The sequence below is a fragment of the Plodia interpunctella genome, chromosome 30, assembly GCF_027563975.2.
Source record: "Plodia interpunctella isolate USDA-ARS_2022_Savannah chromosome 30, ilPloInte3.2, whole genome shotgun sequence".
NCBI classification, from domain to species: Eukaryota; Metazoa; Arthropoda; class Insecta; order Lepidoptera; family Pyralidae; genus Plodia; species Plodia interpunctella.
In genome coordinates this window covers 1,952,017-1,976,133 of record NC_071323.1, presented here as the reverse complement: position 1 = coordinate 1,976,133, position 24,117 = coordinate 1,952,017, and the positions used below count along the sequence as shown (strand labels likewise).

At 35.2% G+C, this 24,117-nt stretch overlaps 2 protein-coding genes across 3 annotated transcripts; both read left to right on the top strand.

Annotated features, from left to right (window-relative positions):
- Positions 1-913: 913 nt before the first annotated feature.
- Positions 914-12,917, top strand: LOC128682647 (phosphate carrier protein, mitochondrial-like). The gene is made up of 9 exons (XM_053767525.2): positions 914-1,021; positions 5,005-5,107; positions 5,570-5,669; positions 6,119-6,288; positions 7,421-7,582; positions 9,442-9,621; positions 10,220-10,357; positions 11,209-11,340; positions 12,066-12,917. The coding sequence occupies exons 2-9, from the start codon at positions 5,009-5,011 to the stop codon at positions 12,156-12,158; spliced, it is 1,074 nt and encodes a 357-aa protein (XP_053623500.1). The 5' UTR covers positions 914-1,021; positions 5,005-5,008; the 3' UTR covers positions 12,159-12,917.
- Positions 12,918-13,795: 878 nt separating this feature from the next.
- LOC128682542 (uncharacterized) lies at positions 13,796-19,826 on the top strand. Of its 2 annotated transcripts, none has more exons than XR_008406124.2 (3): positions 13,796-14,002; positions 17,468-17,655; positions 19,237-19,826. XR_008406124.2 is itself a non-coding variant. In XM_053767294.1 (3 exons), exons 1-3 carry the CDS (start codon positions 13,997-13,999, stop codon positions 19,353-19,355), a joined length of 261 nt encoding a protein of 86 aa, XP_053623269.1. In that variant the 5' UTR covers positions 13,796-13,996; the 3' UTR covers positions 19,356-19,820. The 2 variants fall into 2 exon arrangements, 1 of the variants encoding a protein (XP_053623269.1); XM_053767294.1 differs by having other exon boundaries at positions 17,468-17,603; positions 19,237-19,820.
- Positions 19,827-24,117: the final 4,291 nt, after the last annotated feature.

The window sequence follows — 24,117 nt, the reverse complement described above, 5'->3', positions numbered from 1 at the left end:
TTATATTTATTGCGTTTTGTTATTAGTTTGTAGTCGTCAGAAATAAATATCGATTGTTTTTGAGAAACTTTTAGGACCTTGGTTATAAATTTGTTGTACAAAGTTATATTGATTTATCTAATAAGATTATATGCTCCAAAGAAAAGCTTTTTTCTCAGTATTATTTTTCTTTAAAATATTTTACATCATTATAACTAGAAATTAACGTAATAATAAACATTGATCGACCCCAGATCGACCCCGACCTCTCATTCTAATGTAGTACCTATTGCGAGTAAAATACAGATAATATAATGCTGTTATTGTGTGTTTTGTCACTATCGCACGTTACAAGATGTTGTGTTGACAGAACGAGATAAAACATATTTTATTAAAGTATGCTTTGTCTTTTTTTAAGAATAACAGGGAGAGAGAAACTCAATTTTACCAGGTTTTCCTCTTGATTATAGATGTACTTTTCGGTACTGTTATGTTAAGGTTCTACCTTTCACAATCGCCCAAGAAGAAGAGGGCGTATGCTTTACGCTTATTCTTCGATTATCAATCGATAGTATCAAAACTATCTTTGGATTCGATAACTGGGAATGATGAACTTTACAGATCAAAGTTTTGTGAACACTCCTAACAACATGTTATATCTTCAGTTTTATTATAGGTATTGATTAAATTAAATTAAAATATAATAATAAAAAATAAGAATAAATATGTAGTTGATACTTTGATATAAAAATGTTATATTGCTTTGAAAAGGTTTTGTTACGGAGGCTTTTATTGTTTCTATCGAGTTAGTTTATTTTTATAACTTTAAGAGCAATTGCCGAAACCATCGATAGTCCTAGTGGTCCTATCAATACTTGGACTGTTGCGGAATTATCGATTCCACGGAGCAAAGATAAAGAGATCGATTCTCACTCGATAGTGGCCTATCGATCCACAAAGCAACACTAGTTAGGTCCGTTTTGGACACTGTGCGTCAGGTGCGGTGCGGTGTATTGAATAATTTCCATCGGATTTTAGACATGTAAGTAGTTAAGAATAAATTTAAGTCCTTTTACAGTTCTATAATCTTGTTTAGTAATTACATGATAAGTAGTTTACAAAAATATACTTCTAACTTCGTTTCCAGATCGACCTTACGTAACGTAATTCAATGTTTGCACGTGACCTTGCCCTATAATTTCATTTTAGGAATTTAAAAAATATATCTATTAATAAATGAATTCCCTGTGCCCCGTATGCGCGAATTAAAAAATATAAATACCGCTATAATTTTCTAAATCTCGATGGTTTTGCAGTTTGCATTTTCGCGTTGCACTGCCTGCAGTCGAGTGCATATTCGATCAATATAATGCCATTCTTTCAATTTTTTGTGTTATATTTTTGACTTAAAATTTACTAATCTTCTATTGGACATTAACTTAAACAAATGAAAATTAGATTTTTGCGTGAAGAAGTGACGTTACCTAACCTCTCTAATTTTTCCTGGCCGTGGCATTGAAGTATGTAGGTACCAACCATATGACGTTTAGAATAGAGTATAATTTTCTACTTTATCAAGCGCTAGTATAGTAATTTGTTTAGAATCATTTATACCTATTACCCATAGGTGCAAAATTCCTCCTTTGTTTTCCTATACCATTATATTTGTGTAAAATGCATAATAATTTTCTTTAAAAAATCTGCTTTGAAAATTAGCGACTTTTACTATAACATACTTTATGAATTTGTAAAAATGGAGCAAGAATTTGATAAAGCTTTGATTTTTGGAACAGAAAACAAATACAAAATTAAGGCATTCAGTAAAAAAAAATAAAATTGCATTGATATTATTACAGATATTTATTACCTACTACCTCCTTGGAAAACACACTCACATCCCAATACGGAAGGTTTTTATATCAATTGAAAATTTGGTTTGATAAAAAAAATTGAAAAAAAAGGAACTTATATAAAAGACCATCCATTTACATTAAAAAAAATCACTGTTTTTTATATGAAAGTTATTTAGTTATATATTTAGAATTATTTATCATATTTAAGTAAATATTTAATTCAAAATTCAAAGGGCAGGCCATATGGGTACCACAACCTTTTTTAAACCAGTCTTGACTTTTGGACGAATATTACCTGGATAGTGTTATTTCAACTTGGACATCTTGCCCAACGGGCCAGAATTTTGTAATCAAAGACAAGATGCGAACCAATATTACCATAGCTTATTTGAAAGTAGATGTTTCGTCCGTGGATCAATTTTTGAGCAGTCCAATTGTCCCTTAACTCCAAAATTTGGGTCAAAGTTTAGTGATGCCCTACTCTATCGCCGAACATAATGACAATCAATAATGTTTTTTAAAAATATCCTCAATCTAAATTTAATATCCGTAGACAAAACATAAATGTTATCATGTCTATAATCCATATTAGGTACTTGTATTAGAGTGAAATTATTAAAATACATGTTATTTCAAACCTTAAATCTATACTATTATTATTAAGAGGTAAGTGTTTGTGAGTTTGTAAGTTTGAGGCGGGTAATCTCCAAAACTACAGATTTCAAAAATTCTTTCACCACTAGAAAAGTACATTATCCAAGATTGCTATAGGCTATATTTTATCTCAAAATTCCCAGGGAGCGAAGCCCCGGGCAACATCTAGTCCTTAATAAAATATAAATTATTGATATCAAACTTTCATTTATTATTTACATTAGTCGGTGTACAAGTCCACTATGATGGTGTTCTATGTAGGTACCGCTGCAGTATGTACAGTATGTACGTACAACTGTGCATTTGTTCTTTACCTCTTCACACTCCATCTATTCAACAAATCTTCATGATATTTCCACTATTTTTACAAGCTTTTAGTTCCACCTGCCCCGATGTTTGCTTGTCTGTCTGTAATCAAACCTTGCAAATTAGATTTCTCCAACATCCAGTTGTCTTACAGGGTTGAAATTTCCCACGTCGCTTCAGTTTCTAGAGATTGGGATTAGCTCCCAATGAAGGAATTCTTCAACGGTTTATAGCACGAACATGGTTTTTTCTCAGGCGTTAAATGCCACACCACTCTCTGACGACAACAAAAGCATGTGGCAAAAATGAGGTTTTTGTAAAAAAAACTTATCACATACATTAGTTAGCAGTACAGAGAGAGTCAAACTAGTTTTTATCCCAAAAATTCATACGGGCAAATCCGCTAGCACAAGCTAGGTATCACAGGGGCAAAAAAATTGTGCCCATGTTACTCAACATCATTGACCGTGTAGCATAAAGTACAAAGTCCAACAGAAATTTTGTGACCTACTTGCCTACTTATAAAAAAAAAAAGACAAAAACTAAACAAACATCTAATTAAGATTTATGTGTTAAAAACTCACTGACAGATAGTCAAGATTGCTCTGTTTTTTTTTTTTAATTAGTTACAGATAAATCTCATGATGTAACTTTCACACCAGATGTGTGTGCAACGGCGCAGATAGCGACGTCATTACTTCTCTAATACTTGAATTTGTATGCGTGGGTTTACACCGACATCGTCGCAAATGCATTAGGTTTAGGGCATGCACCCGGTTCCGGAAATACCCGGGTTTACCCGGTTCTTACAAGGTCTGTGTAGAACCGATTCCGAAAGTAGTAAACCCGATTCCCCCGGATAAAAAAGGTGTTTTTTTCTATTCACATTATTTAAAAAAATTCTCAACACGTTGAAAAACAGGCTAGCAGATATTTTTTATTTGCTTCTTTAGCCTATTGATATGTCCCAATGCTGGATAAAGGCCGCAACTTCAGTTTTCCACAAATATTTGTCCAGGACAACCTGTTTCAGGAAACAAAAAAAAAGTTGAACCGACTTACTTCTGTTGCCCTCTAAGTCATGAAATAATTAAGACTTCCTAGAAGTAGGTACCTAATAGAAAAATAAATTATTTTATTATACATACTTCCCAATTTTATAAATACTAAAGTCAGTCTGTCTATCTTGCTTTTATGACTAAACCGCAGGTCAGATTTTGATGAAATTTGGAACAGATATAGTGAAATACAATATATGCCTATATTACTTGTTTTATTGATGAGTATTTAATTTTATTTATGTACTAGTTTCCGGGGTTGCTCGGATAAGACCACAATTCAAAATTCTTTATTCAATATAGGATACATCACTTATTGACGTCAAAAAAATTACTTAAACTAAGTCTACTGCCGACTTCCAAAGCGCAGGTGAAGAAGAAGCGGCGCAACAAACTTCACCGCGGCCTTTTCTCCAAAGACGTCATTTAACAAATGTAGGTCTTATACATATATATATTAAAAATTAAGGGGACGAATTCACATCATTATTAAAAAAATTTCAAAATTGATATAAACAAATAAAAATTGATAATATTTTCAATAAAATTATTGAAAATTGTTAAAAAAAAATTGTATAATATATATATAAAACTAAATGTACAACGCACGTAATCATGTCTTAAATCAGATACATGTTATGAGGATAGTGCACCACAATAAAAAGTTCAAATTCTAATCATTTATTCAGAATTAGACCTTCATAGGCATTATTTCACGTCAATTTTTATTAAATAGTTATTTCTCACAAGCTACAATCGACTGCCAATACTTATGTTACTTCTAAAGGTTTCGTCTATAAAAATCATCTTCGGCCCAGTGTTCTTTGAGTTTATTCATTACAAATTAAAAATACAGATCTTTTTATAATGTTAGTATGCATTATTAGTATTTAGGCCACACCTTGACCTAAATACTAATAATTCATAAGTGTAACATATGTTTTATTTAAATTTATCCTATTTTTCATTGTATAAGAGACATTAAATGAAAACAAATTATAAAAAAAGCTTAGATACACAAAAATAATTGTATAGCCCGTCATGAGCGTGGCCCGTCATGCGGCAACGTGCCAAAAAGCCTGGCAGCATCACCCACTTGTACTGAAGTAACATTCTAAAAAAAAATACTATATATTTTTTTATGTTTTGTACAGAATAATGTTCTCATCCCTATTGGACGCGGCGCGGAACTCGCCCTTCCGCGGCCCCCTCTCCCCCGCGCAATGCCAGGCCTCCACAGTCCCCCAAATTGAACAGGTAATTACGTCATACATTAAAGGGAGAATTTAATGAGTTTCTTTCAGTGAGCGGCAACGATCTGCAATGCTTTAGGCAGAAATGGTGGGATTTGAGATAATTTTTTTCTGTCGTCGAACAGTTTGCCAAACTTTGGCTGAGTTGGTATACATTGCTGGTTGTTCATTGCGGTAAATAAAAGTCCTCACAGTAACTGCGCAATGTTCACGCATTCGCGTCTTGAGTCAGATAGTGCTTTTAGGGTTAATTTCCCACTTTGTTTACAAGTATGTTTAAACTTGAAAGAATAAATAATTAATTTAATTTGTTGAAAGTAATAAGTAGGTATTATAGTTTTCTGTATTATTGTCTATTAGTGTGTAATGTAGTCACTGTTGATTAAAAACTGTGGCTACCATCATTAATGTAGTCAACTGACTACATTATGTAATGGCCCAGTTCCAAAGCTTGCGTTGTTCGCAGCCCAGCGGCATGGCGGCCGACGCAGTGTTGCCAGATTCCTGTGAATTCGCGTCTCCCAAGTACTTCGCTCTGTGCGGGCTTGGAGGCGTTCTGTCTTGCGGTTTGTACACTTCTATCTTTCTATCTCATCTGAGCAGGGTAAATATCCTGTTTCCTCCTACGCACGCAAATAGAACAGTTCAATCCATGCACTGCGCTCAATAGGAGTTGATGAGTTGCAAGCTTTTTGGGAAATGTATTTTTTTATAGTGCTAAAATGGGATGAGGCTTACATGATGGGAAGTGGTTACCGCGGCGTAGAAGTCTTCAACATAAAAAATAATCTATACTTCACTAATATATGCTGCTCTCTATGTGTACATATGTATGCATAGACTGATTTTAATGCGGGTTCATTTTAAATAGAGTATTTTTTGATGAAGCTTTAGTATAATTTATTATTTATTCGAGCTAAGCAGGAGCTGCTAGTATATGGTATGGTATATTCCTCATTTCAAGTGAAAAACAAACAGGCAACAAGAGAATTTGACATAATCTTTCTCCTGACAGGTATCACCCACACGGCTGTGGTGCCTCTCGACTTGGTAAAATGTCGTCTGCAAGTCGACAAGGAGAAGTACAAGAACGTTGTCACCGGTTTCAAGGTGTCGGTGCGCGAGGAGGGCCTGCGAGGGCTGGCCAAGGGTTGGGCGCCCACTTTCATCGGATATTCACTCCAGGTGCACAATATTATACTCTTGAATTTACAAATGTTGCAGTTTATATACAGGGTCACTGGTATCTAACGCATAACATTCCAAAGGCGCATAAGTTACATAGAGACTAACATCTTTTGTTCTACGACTGTTGTCTAAACGTAATAAATAAATAAAAATGAATGAATGAATGAACATTTATTGCCAGAAATTAAACACCACAACAAAAAATAATGATAACAAACGTGTAAGTAAAAAAAACATTATCATACAAGTAAATACAAATGTGTAAGCAGAGTTGTCACGTTGTGCCGTGGGTTCATTTCCGCAAATAGACCCATTCAGCATATAAAATATATTTTTTTAGTTTTAACGTCGTTTCTATAAAACGTTACCTCTATGTTAGATTCTGCTACATAACGTTACTGTACTGTCTCGTGTCGCTTGGCAATATTACATAGAGTTAAGATGTGTAGAATCGCAAATTAGATTGTTTTTTTTTATATGAAAAATAAAATCTACGAATCACGAAAAGTCGTAGAATAAAAGTTACTTGTTTTGATGTACCCTAGTAGTCCTTAGGAGGTTTTGCGTTTCATACCAGTGACCCTGTAGATAGATAGATAAATTATTTGTTCTTATTTATTTGTACACACAATTTACATAATAACAAAAACTATAACTACAAACTAAACATATAACAAAACTGTGGGAATTTTGGGGATAAAAAGTACCCAACGTGTTATTCCAGGTTATTTTCTACACGTGTACCAAATTGTATAACAATTGGTCCAGCAGATAATGCGTGAAGAGGTAACAAACAAACTTACTTTCGCATATTTTAACTGGGATTTAGTAGATAGCATGTTCCTCATTTGTGAAGTAATCTTTTAACACCATTTCTGGTATCAAATGCAAACAATATAAATTCATAACGACTTGAAAAGAAGAAGATGAAGCAAGAACATTAATATTTTTTCCATATCAAAATTTTCTCTTTCTTTACTATCTGAACATACGAAAGTCCAAAATGATTATACTCAAAAATCCAATTGTTCCTACTGAGAATTGATGATCAGAAATATTATGATATGCAATTAAATATCAATAATTTTTCATCATATTTGAACAAAAGTTAATAATCATCATATTTCAGGGTCTCTGCAAGTTTGGCCTGTACGAAGTGTTCAAAGTGGGTTATACCAACCTTCTTGATGAGGAGACAGCATACACGTACAGAACTGCCGTGTATTTAGCTGCTTCTGCGTCGGCTGAGTTCTTTGCCGACATCACTTTGTCACCGCTTGAAGCCGCTAAGGTATGAAATATTCTATTTTAACACCTACAATAAGGAATTACTCGTCATCACACCGGACTGCTACATTAAATAAATAAATATATTAGGACAAATCACGCAGATTGAGCTAGCCCCAAAGTAAGTTCGAGACTTGTTTTATGGGATACTAACTCAACGATACTATATTTTATAATAAATACATATATAGATAAACATCCAAGACCCGGGCCAATCAGAAAAAGATCATTTTCCATCATGACCCGACCGGAAATCGAACCCGGGACCTCTTGGTTCAGAGGCAAGCACTTTACCACCGCGCCACCGAGGTCGTCAAAAGTCACATTCAAGTTCACATTGGAAGTCCCGGGTTCGAACCCCGGTCAGGTCAATACGGAAAATATTTTTTTCTGTTTTACCTGGGTGATTGAAGTTTATCTATATATGTATGTTATAAAATATAGTATCGTTGAGTCAATATCCCAAATCAGTAACGCAAGTCTCGAACCTACTTTGACTAACTCTGTATATATATTTATTTATTTTACTGGATGAAATTTCTATTGCTCCAAAGTTTGCTCTGCGGAGCCCTGGAGCTACGTAAAGCTTCTGTAGGGGCTCCGCGAAAATATTCATATTAAAGACATTGATTGTTGGTTTTTGAAAAACAAATGTAGCCTATGTTTGAACTGGGGTCATTCTGTATGCATACCAAATTTTCTTAAAATCGGCGGTTTAGTCGTGAAAGCGGAACAAACAGACATACTATTTATAATATTAGTATGGATAATATTTACCATGAATTTTCATTAACTTGGAATTATTGATGCCAATTTCCTGGAAGGAAATCACGACCACAGCGACTTTATGTCATATCATATCTTTTTGCTTAATTATAAAAAACTCAGACTTAATAAATATATTTTATCTTCGACTCAGACACTCAGATCAATCAATCATACACGATAAAGATAAATAGGAGACGATATGATATCAAACATATGCAATTAAAATATAATACATATGGTTAACAGTTGATAGGCAATTCGTAGAGACTTGCGTTGCACAACCTCTTCCACAAAGTAACCAATGTCATTCCAGAATTTATAAAATTAACAGCTTTTAGTGCTAAATGCGCCGCTTAGTCTTGGCGAAAGACGTTAGATTTTTACCAAACTGAAGAAAACTTGCAAATAGCAGTTTTGTCATATTTAATTTCTCATATGCACATGCACTTATACACAACAGCAAACCACAATGACAGATTGATGGATTGTTTTATACTTAGTTTGTTTTTTCTTCTGTTACTTCAAATTGTGTTTGTTTTTATCCAATGAACATGTAAAAATCTTAATGTAAATTGTAAAACGTTCTGGACGCTGCGATACAAGCATCGCTTAGTGCAGAGTCCACAGTCCAACTAACTTATAAATTGTAAATCTACCTTCTAAAATGATTCTGTCAAACTATTGTACTTTTTTTTGGTGAATAAAGTTATTATTATGATATTATTATTATTATAATAGCATTCTCAAGGAAGGTTGACGTCAGGCAGGTGACCAGCTGTACAATCACAGCCGGACTTACAAAATAGTATAGTTAAATTGTTATGTTAATCCGAAATCTTTTACTAAAGACTGCATTATTGTTGACACCAATTCTCGCATTCTTATGTAATTTAATAAAGGCCCAAGTAGTGCTTCACACTGTTATATTCTAGGCATATATAGTCTAATCTTAATCCTAACTAATATTATAAATGCGAAAGTAAGTTTGTTTGTTTATCTCTCCACACTCGATCAACTCAATCTTCTTGATGCATGCTTATAGTTTGAAGTACGGAGAAGGACATAGGGTGATGAAACACATATCTTCTGTCACAGGTGCGAATCCAGACTATGCCCGGTTTCGCGAACACACTGCGCGAGGCGTGGCCCCAGATGGTGAGGACTGAAGGCTACGGCACCTTCTACAAGGGCCTGGTGCCGCTGTGGGGTAGACAGATCCCTTACACCATGATGAAGTTCGCGTGCTTCGAGAAGACCCTTGAGCTGTTGTACAAAGTGAGTTTAATTAATTCCTTTTAAACACATTTTAGGAAAAAAGGATTTTTGTAACATGTCAAGTATTTGAATGGATTTGTTATACATGTCACATATGCTTTTTATAACTTATTTTTGAAAATAATAATGAGATGAAAAAAATCTGGATTCGAGCGGGAATTGAACTCACGCTCTTGTCTATCCGGGACAGTGCTCTTGACCACTGAGCTATCGAGACCATGCCAGTTCGGCTGAATTAATTAATCTCTTTACGTCTTACGCCGACGTACAGTATTTTTATAAGAGAGTATTAGAGTACTCTTAACTTTAGTTAATGTTAAAACATTAACTATGTAAGGTATAATTAAAATGATATTTAAAAGTATCATTTTAATTATACCTTACATATAAATGACTCAGCTATTTATTAACATATAAGTCTTTAAGACAGGGCATACATACCTACCCATTGATTTCAACTGTATTGTTTAATGTATCTATGTATCACAAATAAATACATATTTTGACGACCTCGGTGGCGTGTTTTTTGAAGACACACGTATACGTACACACAAACACTAGTATTAGTATGAATACATGTCAATTTTCAATTTTCCAGTTCGTAGTACCGAAGCCGCGCTCAGAGTGCACCAAGGGCGAACAACTAGTCGTGACGTTCGCAGCCGGGTACATCGCCGGCGTGTTCTGCGCGATCGTGTCCCACCCCGCCGACACCGTCGTCTCCAAGCTCAACCAGGTGCGCCGCCCGCCATACTGTGCACTAGCAGCTGCTGTGCTCGCCCGTCATATTTTTTATCGAAGCTTATTTGCAGTTGGTCGCTACGTCGACCTTTACTGCTTAACCGGAGGAAAAGCTCGGCCATCATATGACAAACCTCTGTCGTTTTATCATCACTTTTTGTTGTGATTGTCTTTTGAAATTTTAATCAATATATAATATATATAAAACTCACAAATATTATGAAAGCTAGATAAGTTTATATTAGAGATCCCCCATGAGGTTGACATAGTCACACAAACTGAAGCCTTGAAAAATAAAATAAAACTCTTCCCTTACTGAGTGACTGACACACAGACAACGTACAGCCGAAACTACTGAGCCTAGGAAGCTGAAATTTGGCATGTTGGTTCCCTGGTTGTCTGTGGGAATTTTAGGAAATCTCTCCTTAGTGCTCACCTGGAGTGTAGGTGAGCACTAAGAAGAGATATCCTGACATTCCCACGGAAAACTGATTTTTACTCACATACAAAGTTGTGGGCCAAATCTTGTTAATAATAATAAAACAATTAAATTACATTTAAGGAAAACAGCGATATTCGTAGATAAATAAATCAAATTATTTTTAATTATTACAAGGTAACTAAATTATTCATTCATTTCCAAATAGTGTTAGTAGTACAAATATATTAAAAACTATGTAAGCGACAAGCCCGATAAGAGATTTTTGTATCTTTAAAAAGCTGGATGAGGATACTTTGCAGCATAATTTGATGGAGCTGCTACTCACTCGATACAAGTAATTTAATCATAATATTATTATTATTTAAAATGTAAGTTTTGTAAAAACGATTAATCTGCATTTACAGGACAAGACAGCGACTGTCGGGTCGATCATGAGCAAACTGGGCTGGGCTGGAGTGTGGGGAGGATTGGGGCCCAGGATCATCATGATCGGCACCCTCACTGGACTGCAGTGGTTCATCTACGACGCTGTTAAGGTAACTCGGCTGTGATGCTACAAAGCCTGAGAAACTTTTTTTGTTTAAGTTAGTGGGTAAACGACGCTTTTGTTCGAGAGAGAGAGAGCATGGATTGTCTGATTGTCTGAGCAAACACCGCAGCCGATTGACGCCACCAACCATATACGATGCGTTGCAGACAGTTTTTTTTAAAAGCGACAGATTATCAAAAATAAACTTTTGAAAGCTGTAATTGATTAATTTACGGCCGCCTGTCTGTTGACAAAATCTCTTTGTGAATGTCATAAAATGTCAGTTTATGTCACTGCTGTGGCGCCTCGAAGCCATAGAGCGTCGGAGTGTAATAAAGTGATTTCCTACTGTTTCATCCAATGTTATCAATATGTCGATAGCTCAATGGGGTATTAATATTGAATGAGCGAAATAATAAACGCTTGAATAAGTCGGTATATTAAACTATCGATAGTATCGATACTATTGTGTTAAGACTTGAACTACTCGATGATCGATTACTTTTTATTTTAGCACAGATTACATCAATGACGAAAAATACGTTCATTATTTTTATATAGCAACAAAAATTTTGTACCGAGAATTTTGAAGGTAAACACTTTAAATGATTATCACAAACAACCAATTGTTCCTACCGAAGAAAAATGTGGACATATCAATATATGAGAACAAAAAAAAATAATAATTAATTATACCCATTACGGTCGATATTAATTATAATGTATCCCCAGGTGTGGCTGCGCATGCCGCGGCCGCCGCCCGCCGAGATGCCGGAGTCCTTGCGCAAGCGGCTCGAAGCCGAGGAGGCCGCGAAAGCAAAGTGAACCAACATTAACCTTACTTAGATGATGTTTTAATAATTATATTTACGTTCATCGTTGTCACTCGTCAATTTATTTGTTTTTGGACGTGAGAATTGTTTAGATTTCTATACGTATTTCTCTGTCCGATTTTATAAATTGCGTCAATCTAATAAGGCGCATAATGTACACGCCGCGAAATGTGCACTTCTTAAAATGTAAACATTGTATATAGATATACACTGATACGTATGAGACTATTGCGCTGTTACAAAAAATGTAGAAAATATATGCTGTTTTGTCTGTTGACATTTTGCGAAGTGCACATGTTAGACCCAAATTAAAGCTGGTGATAAATCATAGTTATCTAGTGTGATATTTAGTATAACTCAAACGTGGACTTGTAATGGTGATAACATCTATATTTGAAGTATTATTGCGAATATTTTTAGTATACATTTCATGTCATTCCTATATTAGAATTAGAGTATAACTCTGTTATTAAAACATCATCGATTGTCGCCAAATGTTCGCGCAATGTCACAGCAGAATCGATGTAATTTAATCCGATATTAACTTAAACCGTTGTGCGAATATTTGGTGTTTGAAATTGTTCCATACACCGCCATAGATAATGATAATGTTAACCAAATGCAGTAAGAATAAAATAAAATCGTGTTAATTTATTTTCGAAATGTATTTTTTTATTTATTTTTGTTGATGATTTGAGTGGCATCTGTGTATTCCATTTGAAATCTTTTGCAATAAAGATAGACTTCATTATTGCTTTTGTTTTAATCGTAAAACCAAACTACTAATTTTATAAATGGGAAAATTGGTTTATTAAATAAATTCTACCTGGGCGCGAATTGAAATAAAACACCTTGACGCAAAATGTGCATAATAATGTGCAAACGAAAAAAACGTTTGGCATTGATAGGTTTTGAACTCTGTCAGTTTAATATTTTTAAAAGCGCGCATTTTACGTCAGGTGTTCATTTTGCATATTGCGCTTACACATGGAATTATTAGGTACTCCCGTAATACCTACTCTGTGCACTTAGGAGCATTCTTTTTTATTAATCTATAGCACAGATATAAGAACTTTACCTACATAATTTTGAACCATGTGAACATTAGCTGAAAATCCCCTCTGTGTTAAACCGGTCAATTTTTAATATTCCGTCTCTTTCTCAATCTTGACATTGGCAAAATCGCGGTTCGACTGAACGATGGAGCCGTAGAATTGTCACAGAATTAAAAAGTGAAGTGAGCAGTATCAAAATCTCCAAATTTTCGAGTTGAATTTTTAAAATAACATAAATATTTTGTGCATTGCTCGCGTTATTTATGTGTGGTAGGCATCCAGCCAGCTTTCATTGATGTGGTTCTTATATAAAAAAATTGAAGTTTTATAGACATAGAAGTGATATAAAATAATATACAAACATGCAGGTAATACCTACTCTGTGCACTTAGGAGCATTCTTTTTTATTAATCTATAGCACAGATATAAGAACTTTACCTACATAATTTTGAACCATGTGAACATTAGCTGAAAATCCCCTCTGTGTTAAACCGGTCAATTTTTAATATTCCGTCTCTTTCTCAATCTTGACATTGGCAAAATCGCGGTTCGACTGAACGATGGAGCCGTAGAATTGTCACAGAATTAAAAAGTGAAGTGAGCAGTATCAAAATCTCCAAATTTTCGAGTTGAATTTTTAAAATAACAAATATTTTGTGCATTGCTCGCGTTATTTATGTGTGGTAGGCATCCAGCCAGCTTTCATTGATGTGGTTCTTATATAAAAAAATTGAAGTTTTATAGACATAGAAGTGATATAAAATAATATACAAACATGCAGGTAAATATTTACAATATTACTTACTCAGGCTGCTTTTCCACCAGATTTAAGCTAAGCTACGTTGCTACGGATAGGTTATGAATCCACCAATCACATTCGTCGATTCACATAGTAACGAGACCGGTGGAAACAGTTCAGCTAAGCTGTGTTTTTTGTATGAAAAAATGTGTCTTTATGATGACATGAAAATGTGTGATTGCGTACTGCATGCAGCGATACTATTGCCAAGTTAGCTCAGATACTCCACTCTTGTGGGACGGAGCACTGCGGCGCGTCAACACATTGCATTATACCGGCTCCACAATATCGTCGAACAGTTTGACAAACTTTTGCGAATTCGGTATACATTGCTGATTTTTCATTGCGGTAAATAAAAGGACTCAAACTAACTACGCATTGTTCACGAATTCGCGTCGGCGTGTATCTGAGTTCGGCGACATTGTGGAGCTGGTATTGGCACCATCTTCGTTGCTTAGCTGCATATCTTATGCCGGCGAACTCTGACACATGCAGACGCGAATGCATGAACAATGAGTGCACAAAATGAGAGCCTTTATTTACCGCATAGAAAAACCAGAAATTACTCGAAACGGTTACGTGGTTTCGTTGCATAGTCATTTTATCTACGTGGCTTACTTGCTTAGCTTATCATTGGTGGAAAAGTACTTTATAGACTAAGATCCAACAACTACCTGATCAGCTATGCTATGCTATTTATTACTAGCTGCACACGAGGTGTCACCCGCGTTCAAAATCAAGTTTTTATGCACAGTAGCGCCATCTACTTCATAAAGCGCCATTGACTATCAAACTTTTTAATATAAGTAAAAAAAACAATTTTAAAAGTTAATTCAAAGTATCAGCTACCTCAATACCAAATTTCAAGAAAATTGGCCCATACGTTTGCGCGTGAAAAAGTAACATACTCACAAACTTTTGCCTTTAGTGGGATGGGATGGGATTAGTGGTATAGGTACTGTGTTTTTATATGCGTATAAGGATATGAATTATAATAATATATTATATCCATAGCGCATTTAAAATACAGCGCCATCTAGTGTTTTTATAATTAGCGCCACCTATATAGGTTTTTCGCAAATCCCACGGGAATAATCGTTTTTTCCGGGCTGAAAGGTACCCTTTGTCCTTTTCCATACTCTCAATTATATATATGCAAAATTTAAAGATTGGTTGAGTAGATAACGCGAAGAGGTAATAAACAAACTTACTTTCGCATTTATAATATTAGTTGGGATTGGGAATAGGACTAGTTGCGATTGGGATTCTTTATAATATTAATTGGGATTATAATAAATCATTTACCGTAGCGGTCCTTTGTTAGTCACCGTCAAATGGTCAAACCGGTGGCGGCGTCGTGGATCGGGTCGGGAGGTTCCCTCTATTGTGGTTGAGCTTCGCGATGGCTGACTCACGCGTCAACTCGTGAACGGGTGCTGCCGGGGGGACTGGTCAGCTCGATCTTTTTTTTTTTGTTTGGTTAATTATATTTATATTTTTTCCTTTCATCAGCACTTGATCACAATCATAATATGTTTCAGTATACCTTTCGACCATGTACTTTATTGTGTACTTACATTGTTATATTACTGATAAAAAAATATACATAAATTTATATTTAAAAAATGGTAAGCCCTCCTGGCAACAATAGGGACCAACACTGTTTGAATGAGTTTCTTTCGGCATTTCTTCTCAGCAGTGGTCGTTCCGAAATGTAGTACTTAGTTTGTAGCTTTGGTAAACATAATTTAATTTAGAATATGACGTGAAAAAGTGCCTGTAAAGGCCTAATTTCTGAATTAATGATTTGATTTTGATTAAATTACTATTTTTGATACTAAATGGGAAAGTTGTAATTACGATCGTATTTTGCAAACTTTTTTATTGGTTCACCTGTCCCATGTTAGTGTGTTGTGTCCCGTAACAAATCTGGCATGTATTTCGCTTATTTCCGCTTGTCCTAAAAGGTTGAAATTTCCCACGTCGTCGTTTCAGTTTCAAACAATACATTATTATGATAAACGTGACCTGATGGTGCACCCAGGATCGGCTCCCAACGACGTCCTCAACGGTTCATCGCACAAACATGACTTTGTAGCCACGCGTTGAATGCAACAAGATTCTCTCTGACGACAATAAAAGCTTGTTGTAGATTTTTTTTTGTTTGTAATTGTTGTAATGGCCTGGCCCATTCGACACGATGGTACTTTGTGGTTGATAATGGAAGTACAGTGAGGGGAAGATAAATCAGTAGTAGGGGGTTACCCTACCTAACCAACGTACATAGTAATAACACCTATATAAACTTGAAAATTAATCTTAACTTTCAATATGTTTATTTCCATAATGTTAGGTGTTACATAATATCATTATTGTCGTATCCCTCATGGCTGAGGGTCGTGATCATTACTTGCAATGAAACACACATAACAACTGTATGTTTATTGCCGTTGTTCCAATACAAAACAATGGCATTATAGACCTAAGTGCTAGCCTCCATAAGGTCCCTTTTAATTTGGACGACCACGTATTGGGATGCTTCCGTGCTGACATCGTGTCGCTGTTGCCTTTACGGAAAAAATAGTACTGTGTTTTCACACCAGAGGGAATCACTTCCTTTCTTCCGCAGCATGACATTGACAGGTGCACCGTTAGTGTCGCCATCTGCGTTGAACGTTGCGGTTCCATATTTAAAAAGTATTTTAAATGTTGTGTCGAATTTGAGCTACGTAATTTTTTCCAATAGTAATCTCGCTTGGTTTGAAGACTGTTGCGGGATATGCAATGAGAAACGAAGTTGGTAGATGTCTGACTTTATTTTACATTGTACTATCTTATCTACTTATATCTTTTCTAATAACATTATGTAAAATCTAAAATCTTTGCTTGCTATCTTTACACTTACGTTTCGGGAATGTGAAAATATGCTACAGATTCATAATTTTGCTACGACTAAAAAGGCGTAAATGTTACGTCACGTTCGATTTTTGTAGAGGCAAATTCATCTCTGCAATCACACATATAAAGCTCAAAATTGTAGAGCGAATAAAAAATGACAATATATTCAAGGTGACATAGTGTCGTTTTAAGCTGACGACTTTGGCCAAGGCGACATTTTCGTATGATTACAGTTAGGAGGGCTGGTCTATTAGGGTTCAGAATTAGGTGTTCTTTTCTCCAAATTAAATTATGCCAGGCAAAAAAAGTTTCAGTTCAAATCCGTCGCAATAGTTCTAGATTTTTTTTATGCTCATTCATTATATCGTCAACCAGACTACGATCGATACCTACGTCGGTATTTTTGTACAATAGTAACTACCAAGATACAAGATAACTTGATATAATTAACCTGACCGGCAACCGATCCTGGGAGCTACAAGCCAAGGTCAACCGGCGTCCAAGATAAACAATATAAAGAGGTATAAAATTTTACTTTTTTTATTTCAGCAACAAGGATATTACCACCCGCAGCCAGGTTACTATCCTCCCCACCCCCAGCAAGGCTACTACCCCCACCCAGGCTACGGCCCCCCGCACCAAGGCTATGGCCCCCCGCAGCCGTACTACCAGCAACAGCAGCAGCGTACGTGACTTTTTAACCCCCGACGAAAAAGAGGGCGTTTTAAGTTTAACATGTGTGTTTGTATATTTGTGTATTTGTTTGTGGCGACGTAGCTCCCAAATGGATGAATATAATATTTTATAGACCACCGCTCGCTTCCGGTGAGGAAAAACATATTATGGATACCTGCGCACTAGTTTAGTCCGCTAGTGTGTATGCGACTACAATGTTATGCTAGGTGATCGCAAATGTAATGTCAAAAAATGTGACTTGAAAAAAATCGACAGCAACACACTTGATATTGAGAAGAAGGTAACAGAATTGATTATTTTTTCGATTGTGACGGGTCTCCTTTTTTCTATACAGGGGTTTTTGTTTTGACCGAGGCCGAGTTAACTACTTTAAAATTTTCTATTTTTGATCCGTACAATACAGATTTCTCAAAATGCCGACGAAGAAGTTTGAATTTTGTGAAGATTAGAGATAGTATTGTAAAAAAATATGTAGCAAATTCGATACATTTTAGTAAATAACTCTGCTGCTGGCGCCGGCTCCCGAAATAAATAATAAATGTAATAAAAATAATTATCTACATACAATTTTTTTTCAAATTTATAAATCATAGAACCATACCATACATATTGTAAGTACGTACTTACACTAATTTTTACATATTTTTTGTGTTAACTCGGCCGCATCCGAGCGGCAACATGTCTATGTATCTTCAGTGCGATAAAAATAGTAATTGACACATACTTCTCTTACCCTCAAGTAGCTTTGTCAAGCCACCGGAAGAACCCAGATATAAATTTTAATGCGTATTTGGCTAAATAAAATAAGCGATGTCCGCGCGCCGTGTATTAACATACATATCTACTTATCTTTATATCGACATATCTTAATATGTACATATCTACATGTCTACATATCTACATGTCTACATATCTACATGTCTACATATCTACATGTCTACATATCTACATGTCTACATATCTACATGTCTACATATCTACATGTCTACATATCTACATGTCTACATATCTACATGTCTATATATCTACATGTCTACATATCTACATGTCTACATATCTACATGTCTACATATCTACATGTCTACATGTCTACATATCAACATGTCTACATATCTACATGTCTACATATCTACATGTCTACATATCTACATGTCTACATATCTACATGTCTACATATCTACATGTCTACATATCTACATGTCTACATATCTACATGTCTACACATCAGTAGAAAAGGCTGCGGTGAAGTTTGTTGCGCCGCTTCTTCTTCGTTTTGGAAGCCGGCAATAGACTTAGTTTAAGTAATTTTTGACGTCAATAAGTGATGTATATCATCCTAAATTGAATAAAGAATTTTGAATTCGAATTTGAACATCTACATGTCTACATATCTACATGTTCATCCCAAAAGCAAACTGTTATAACATTTAGGCCGATAAAACCTGCTAGTCTACCTAGCTATGAAGTAGTTTTGTGACCTGCCACCCCATTCGAACGTCTGGTAAAAGGTGCAATTGCAATCAAGCCGAAGTCATTAGCGTGATTGGTGGCCTGGCAACTCTACGCTCTTCAGATGACACAGGTCGCTACATGCAGATTTAGAATTAGGGTTTTCATTTCAGAGGAAGGATTCCTGTCAAGCTGTTGCAAGGGAGCCGGTTGCATGGCGTGTCTAGCCTGTGTTTTCTGTTCTTGCTGTAACGCCATCTCGTCGATGTTAGGGGAGGGTATGGATGAATAGACAATGTGTAAAATTCATGTTAAAAGAATAAAAAATGTGTTATAATAAAGTTTATGTAATAACTTTAATGTGGCATTTAAATAAATACAGTTTCCGCAACTTTTTTTTTTGACACCGTAAATCTACACTACCTATATAAGTACTTAAAGATGTAGTTTCTTTTAATAGCTGGTAGTTTTCAAGTTAGATTGGTGACGTGACTCGAAAACTATTGATCGATAGGTGGCACGATGAAAAGGAAATACAAAAAGACGATAAGGCGATTACTCCCTCAAATTTTTATTAATTTATTTTATATCTTAGCGAAAATTTAAAATATCTATTATATTTTAACAGTTTATGACATGTCACACTACATCTTCATGTAGTGTTAGAATTTTAGTAGAAAGTTTTATAGTTTTCCATAAATAGAATTTAATGGCCACCATTTTCGATGTCATAGTAAATTGTGTGTATGTGACTACGTTATGTAATGGAAAACTACATAGAATACTTTTTACTAAAATTATTAAGTGTGATATAATCTGTTAAATATATTTTTTTTTAATTTTAGCTTAGAAATTAATAAAAATATGTGGTGACGTTAGTGCCCCCCTCACAGTAATCGCCTTGTTTTAATTATTGCAAAGTTATTGCTATAAAAAAGCGTTAGTTCAGAGACATTGCGAACAATGATAGTTTGTTATTTGCTCACTAGTTGGCGACACTGGCGATCACCATAGCTGATACTTGATAATCCGCAATCAGAAAACAAACATTTAAAAAACACAATTTGTCGGCCGGTGCTGATTCAATGAAAAAATATTTCGATGACCCTCTCTAGTGGCAAATTCAAGAATTAAATTGCGACAACGCTCGAATACCTATCGGGCCCGCTGTCTGGCGCCACTCGCGCGAGTTTTGAGGTTATGAGATAAATATGTATTAATGTGGTAAATTAAAGTTACCTAACTATTATGTTTTCTTTGCAAACTAACCCTCTTATTCACAAAATAGAAAAGGTATATTTAAAATTTAAGTATGTTTTATCTCATTCTATTAGTGCCAAATTATGAAAAGTACGATAGTGACACAAAATACTTTATTATGTTTTAAAAAAATTAATAACAGGGTAAAGCATCATTTAAACAGTTGAGGAGTTCCTTTGTTGGGAGCCGATCCTGGGTGCACCATCAGGTCATACTTATCATAATAATGTGTTGTCATGGAAACTGAAGCGACGTGGGAAATTTCAATACTGTAGGACAACTGGAAGTAGGAGAAATCTAACTTGCAAGATTCGATTACAAACAGCGGGACAGGTGAAACTAAATAAAAGCATTTTAAAAAAATATTGAAACTACAAATAAGAGAGAATGGGAATAAATATCAGACTTTGCCGTTCCCAAGAAGTGCTGGCTTGATGCCGTCAGGGATGATATGCGTGACAATGGTCTGACAACTAGGGACGCCGACGACCGTGCGAAGTGGAGGAGAAAAAGTTGGAAAGCGGGCTCCGACGCTCAACGGCTGAGTACCTAAATAACCAGGAAACTATATATATGAGAGAGAGTAGAGATAAGAGAGACATTAATTTACTCAATTTAATCGTAAACTATTTGATAGGCTTTCAGCTTTAGTTTTTTTAGATAATAATTTTTAGATAACCTAAATGTTATACAATCCACCTATTGCACCACGTTTAAAGCAATGAAGTCATTCGTTCATTCATAAGTAATTATATATTCATTTCATAAACAATATAACATCGTGTGGAAATATACAAGACAAATAATAATAATTAAGTAGTACATTAAATTACAACAATTTGGTCAAAAACTGTTCTAAAGAATAATTATATTTTGTCAAGATATTCTTTTCATTTTTTTACTAAACTCACTATTATACAATAAAACGTTTAGCTCTCCATCGGTAGTTTATTAAAAAACTGGCTTTCATAGGGAATTTTTATGAATTATGTAGCGGTGGTCGTGTACTGGTTAAGACGCCCATGAATTTGTATACCAAACTGACTCATATTAGTGGTTTTCATCGACCACCACATGCTTTCGGTGAAGGAAAACATCGTGGGGAAACCTGCACACTGGTGGATGGTTTAGTTCACAAGTGTGTATGCTACTATCTGCCAGATAGTTGTAAAAGTCATATCAGATGCCTTTAGGCGACTTGAATAAAAGTTCTGACAACTCGATGAAACTAAATAATTGTTTCAGAAATCAGAAGTATTTATTTTTTGTTTAAATTTTATATTATTATGGTAATATAATAATATAGAGGCCATAGTTTGTGAGTATGTTTGTGAAATTTTATGACATTTGGCATTTAGGTAGCTGATGCTTTGGATTAATACGTATGGTCTGATAGTCAATGTCGCTTTATAAAGCAGATGGCGCTACTGTGCTTAAAATTAAAACCTTATCCAAAATGTTTGATTAAAACGTTTAGATGAAGACAACGAATGATAAACCGCGGGAATAACCGCTAAGAGCTACTTTAATTGTGATTTAAAATGTATGTAAACATATTGTACCTACATTCCTACATCCTCTGTATATCTATGTATATGTGGCACCATTGTAAATACCTGACTACTATGAAACATAATTAAATAAATATTAGGACAAATCACACAGATTGTGCTAGCCCTACAGTAAGTTCGAGACTTGTGTTATGGGATACTAACTCAACGATACCACATTTTGTAACGTAACATATACATGTATAGATAAACATCCAAGACCCGGGCCAATCAGAAAAAGATCATTTTCCGTCATGACCGGGACCGGGACCTTCCGGTTCAGGGGCAAGCACTTTACCACTGCGCCACCGAGGTCGTCATTGGATGGGTGACCAAAATTATCTTGAGCTCCTCCGTGCCCCAGCAGTGGGGACATTTAAATGGGTGTTGATGATTTATTGATTTTATAATGATTATTATTATTCTGATTTATATTCTATTCTAGTTATGTCGTCCGTGCGAAGAGGAACTGGACAAGTAAGAAATCGGACGCTGTCCCCAAAGTTCAACGACCGAGGAAGCGGGAAATCGCTCACATGAGAGAGAGAATTATAATGAGACGAAGAAATTCATTGCTACCTTACCTACTACTTTTATCATATTTATGTACCTTAAGCCATAGTTTCGATCGGATTACGCTGCAAGTTTTTTAGATTAGAGCTATTCAAGAGGAATATTTAGGTGTAAATATTGATGTAGGTATTTCTGAAATAAATTAAATAATTATTATTATATTGCACCCGTGCGAAGCCGAGGCCTGTCGCTAGTAATCTTATAAACCAAAATTAATTGCTGGTTATTAGTTTTTCTCAGTTCATAGTAATATCTCAAGAATAACTTAAACAGTTGAAAATTTTAGTTGGTGATTTTGGCTTTGAGAGCTCTATTAATTTTTACACATTATTTTTATAATGTCGAAAAATAACATACTCAAAAAAAAACACTAAATAAAGCACATTTTATGTAGATTCTAAAAATATTATACTAACAATATCCTACCCGACTGTACAAACTGTGCGAAGTCGCGCCATCTCTACTATCGATATCTGTTGGGTCTACTGCTCCAGGTTGCGTGGTAGGAAATATTACCAAGTATTCGTGTGCACGAATAGTGGTGTACAGATTTAGCGAGTTGAATGATACTGACTTTCTATAACACTTCCTCATGTAACACCACGTCCGATTATAGAGGGTAACAATAGCTATTTTGGAGCTATAATAATGATAAAGAACAACACTATCGATACTATCGAAACGCTATCGATAAACAATCGAGCGACAACACTAGTACAGTCAACAGTACATCAACATTCATTGCAAACATGTCGCGATTCATGCAGTGCAACCTTTTTTCTAAAATTGTTATTTAAATATACCGGTACATATTATCCTATTACAGTTAAGTATTTAGTTAATAAAAGGAAGAAAAAAAATTATAACAATACCTATCACATTTAAAAAGAAATATAAAAAACATTATTGAATTTTTAACACAAGCAAGTCGGCTCACATTCGTCATTCTCGCAAAACCGCAACAACTCCTGACAAGCATCTTACATCCATCAGCGAACACATCACATTCAGGTTCCTGGTTCAGGAACGCGTTGAGATCCTCTAGCATGCGGCACAGCGGATACAGTGCGTGTGAATGATGTGCTTTTGACTGTACATATGCCTCATTCTCTAGCGCGGTGGAGCGGGAGACATGCATGGACCGACAGCGGCACGAACGTCTCATGGAACTGAATATCCTGCAAGATGTGGAGGTGAGACCAGGTGAGTTAAACAGTATTTTAATATAGAACACTAGCTGTTTAGCTGGCATCGCCCGCGTAAATTCCCTCTTCATCGTAATTCCCGGGAACAATTTTTTCATTAAAAAACTGTAATCCCATTGGATTGGGATAGTTGAATTAAAATATACATAGTGCATTTGAAGTACACACAGGGCCATCTAGTGTTTTTGTTGCAAAGTTTTTTTATTAGCATTCAGCATCACCTTAAAGTACACACAGCGCCATCTAGTGTTTTTATATTTGGCGCCATCTAGAATACAGGTGTTTCGCAAATATCACGGGAACAATAGTTTTTACCGGGCTGAAAGGTACCCTATGTCCTTCTTCATACTCTTAATTATATTTATACGAAATTTCAAGAAGATTGCTTGAGCTAGTAGATAATTCATGAAGAGGTAACAAACAAACAAAAAAACAAACTTCCCATTTATAATATTAGTTGAGATAG

What these genes read in the sequence shown, in the direction of transcription:
- LOC128682647 (XM_053767525.2), top strand. Translation starts at nt 5,009, where the DNA reads ATGTTCTCATCCCTATTGGACGCGGCGCGGAACTCGCCCTTCCGCGGC. An exon ending in TCATCGGATATTCACTCCAG is followed by an intron (nt 6,289 to 7,420) that starts GTGCACAATATT and finishes ATCATATTTCAG; the next exon opens with GGTCTCTGCAAGTTTGGCCT. An exon ending in TCGTCTCCAAGCTCAACCAG is followed by an intron (nt 10,358 to 11,208) that starts GTGCGCCGCCCG and finishes CTGCATTTACAG; the next exon opens with GACAAGACAGCGACTGTCGG.
- LOC128682542 (XM_053767294.1), top strand. An exon ending in CTACCAGCAACAGCAGCAGC is followed by an intron (nt 17,604 to 19,236) that starts GTACGTGACTTT and finishes TTTTCATTTCAG; the next exon opens with AGGAAGGATTCCTGTCAAGC.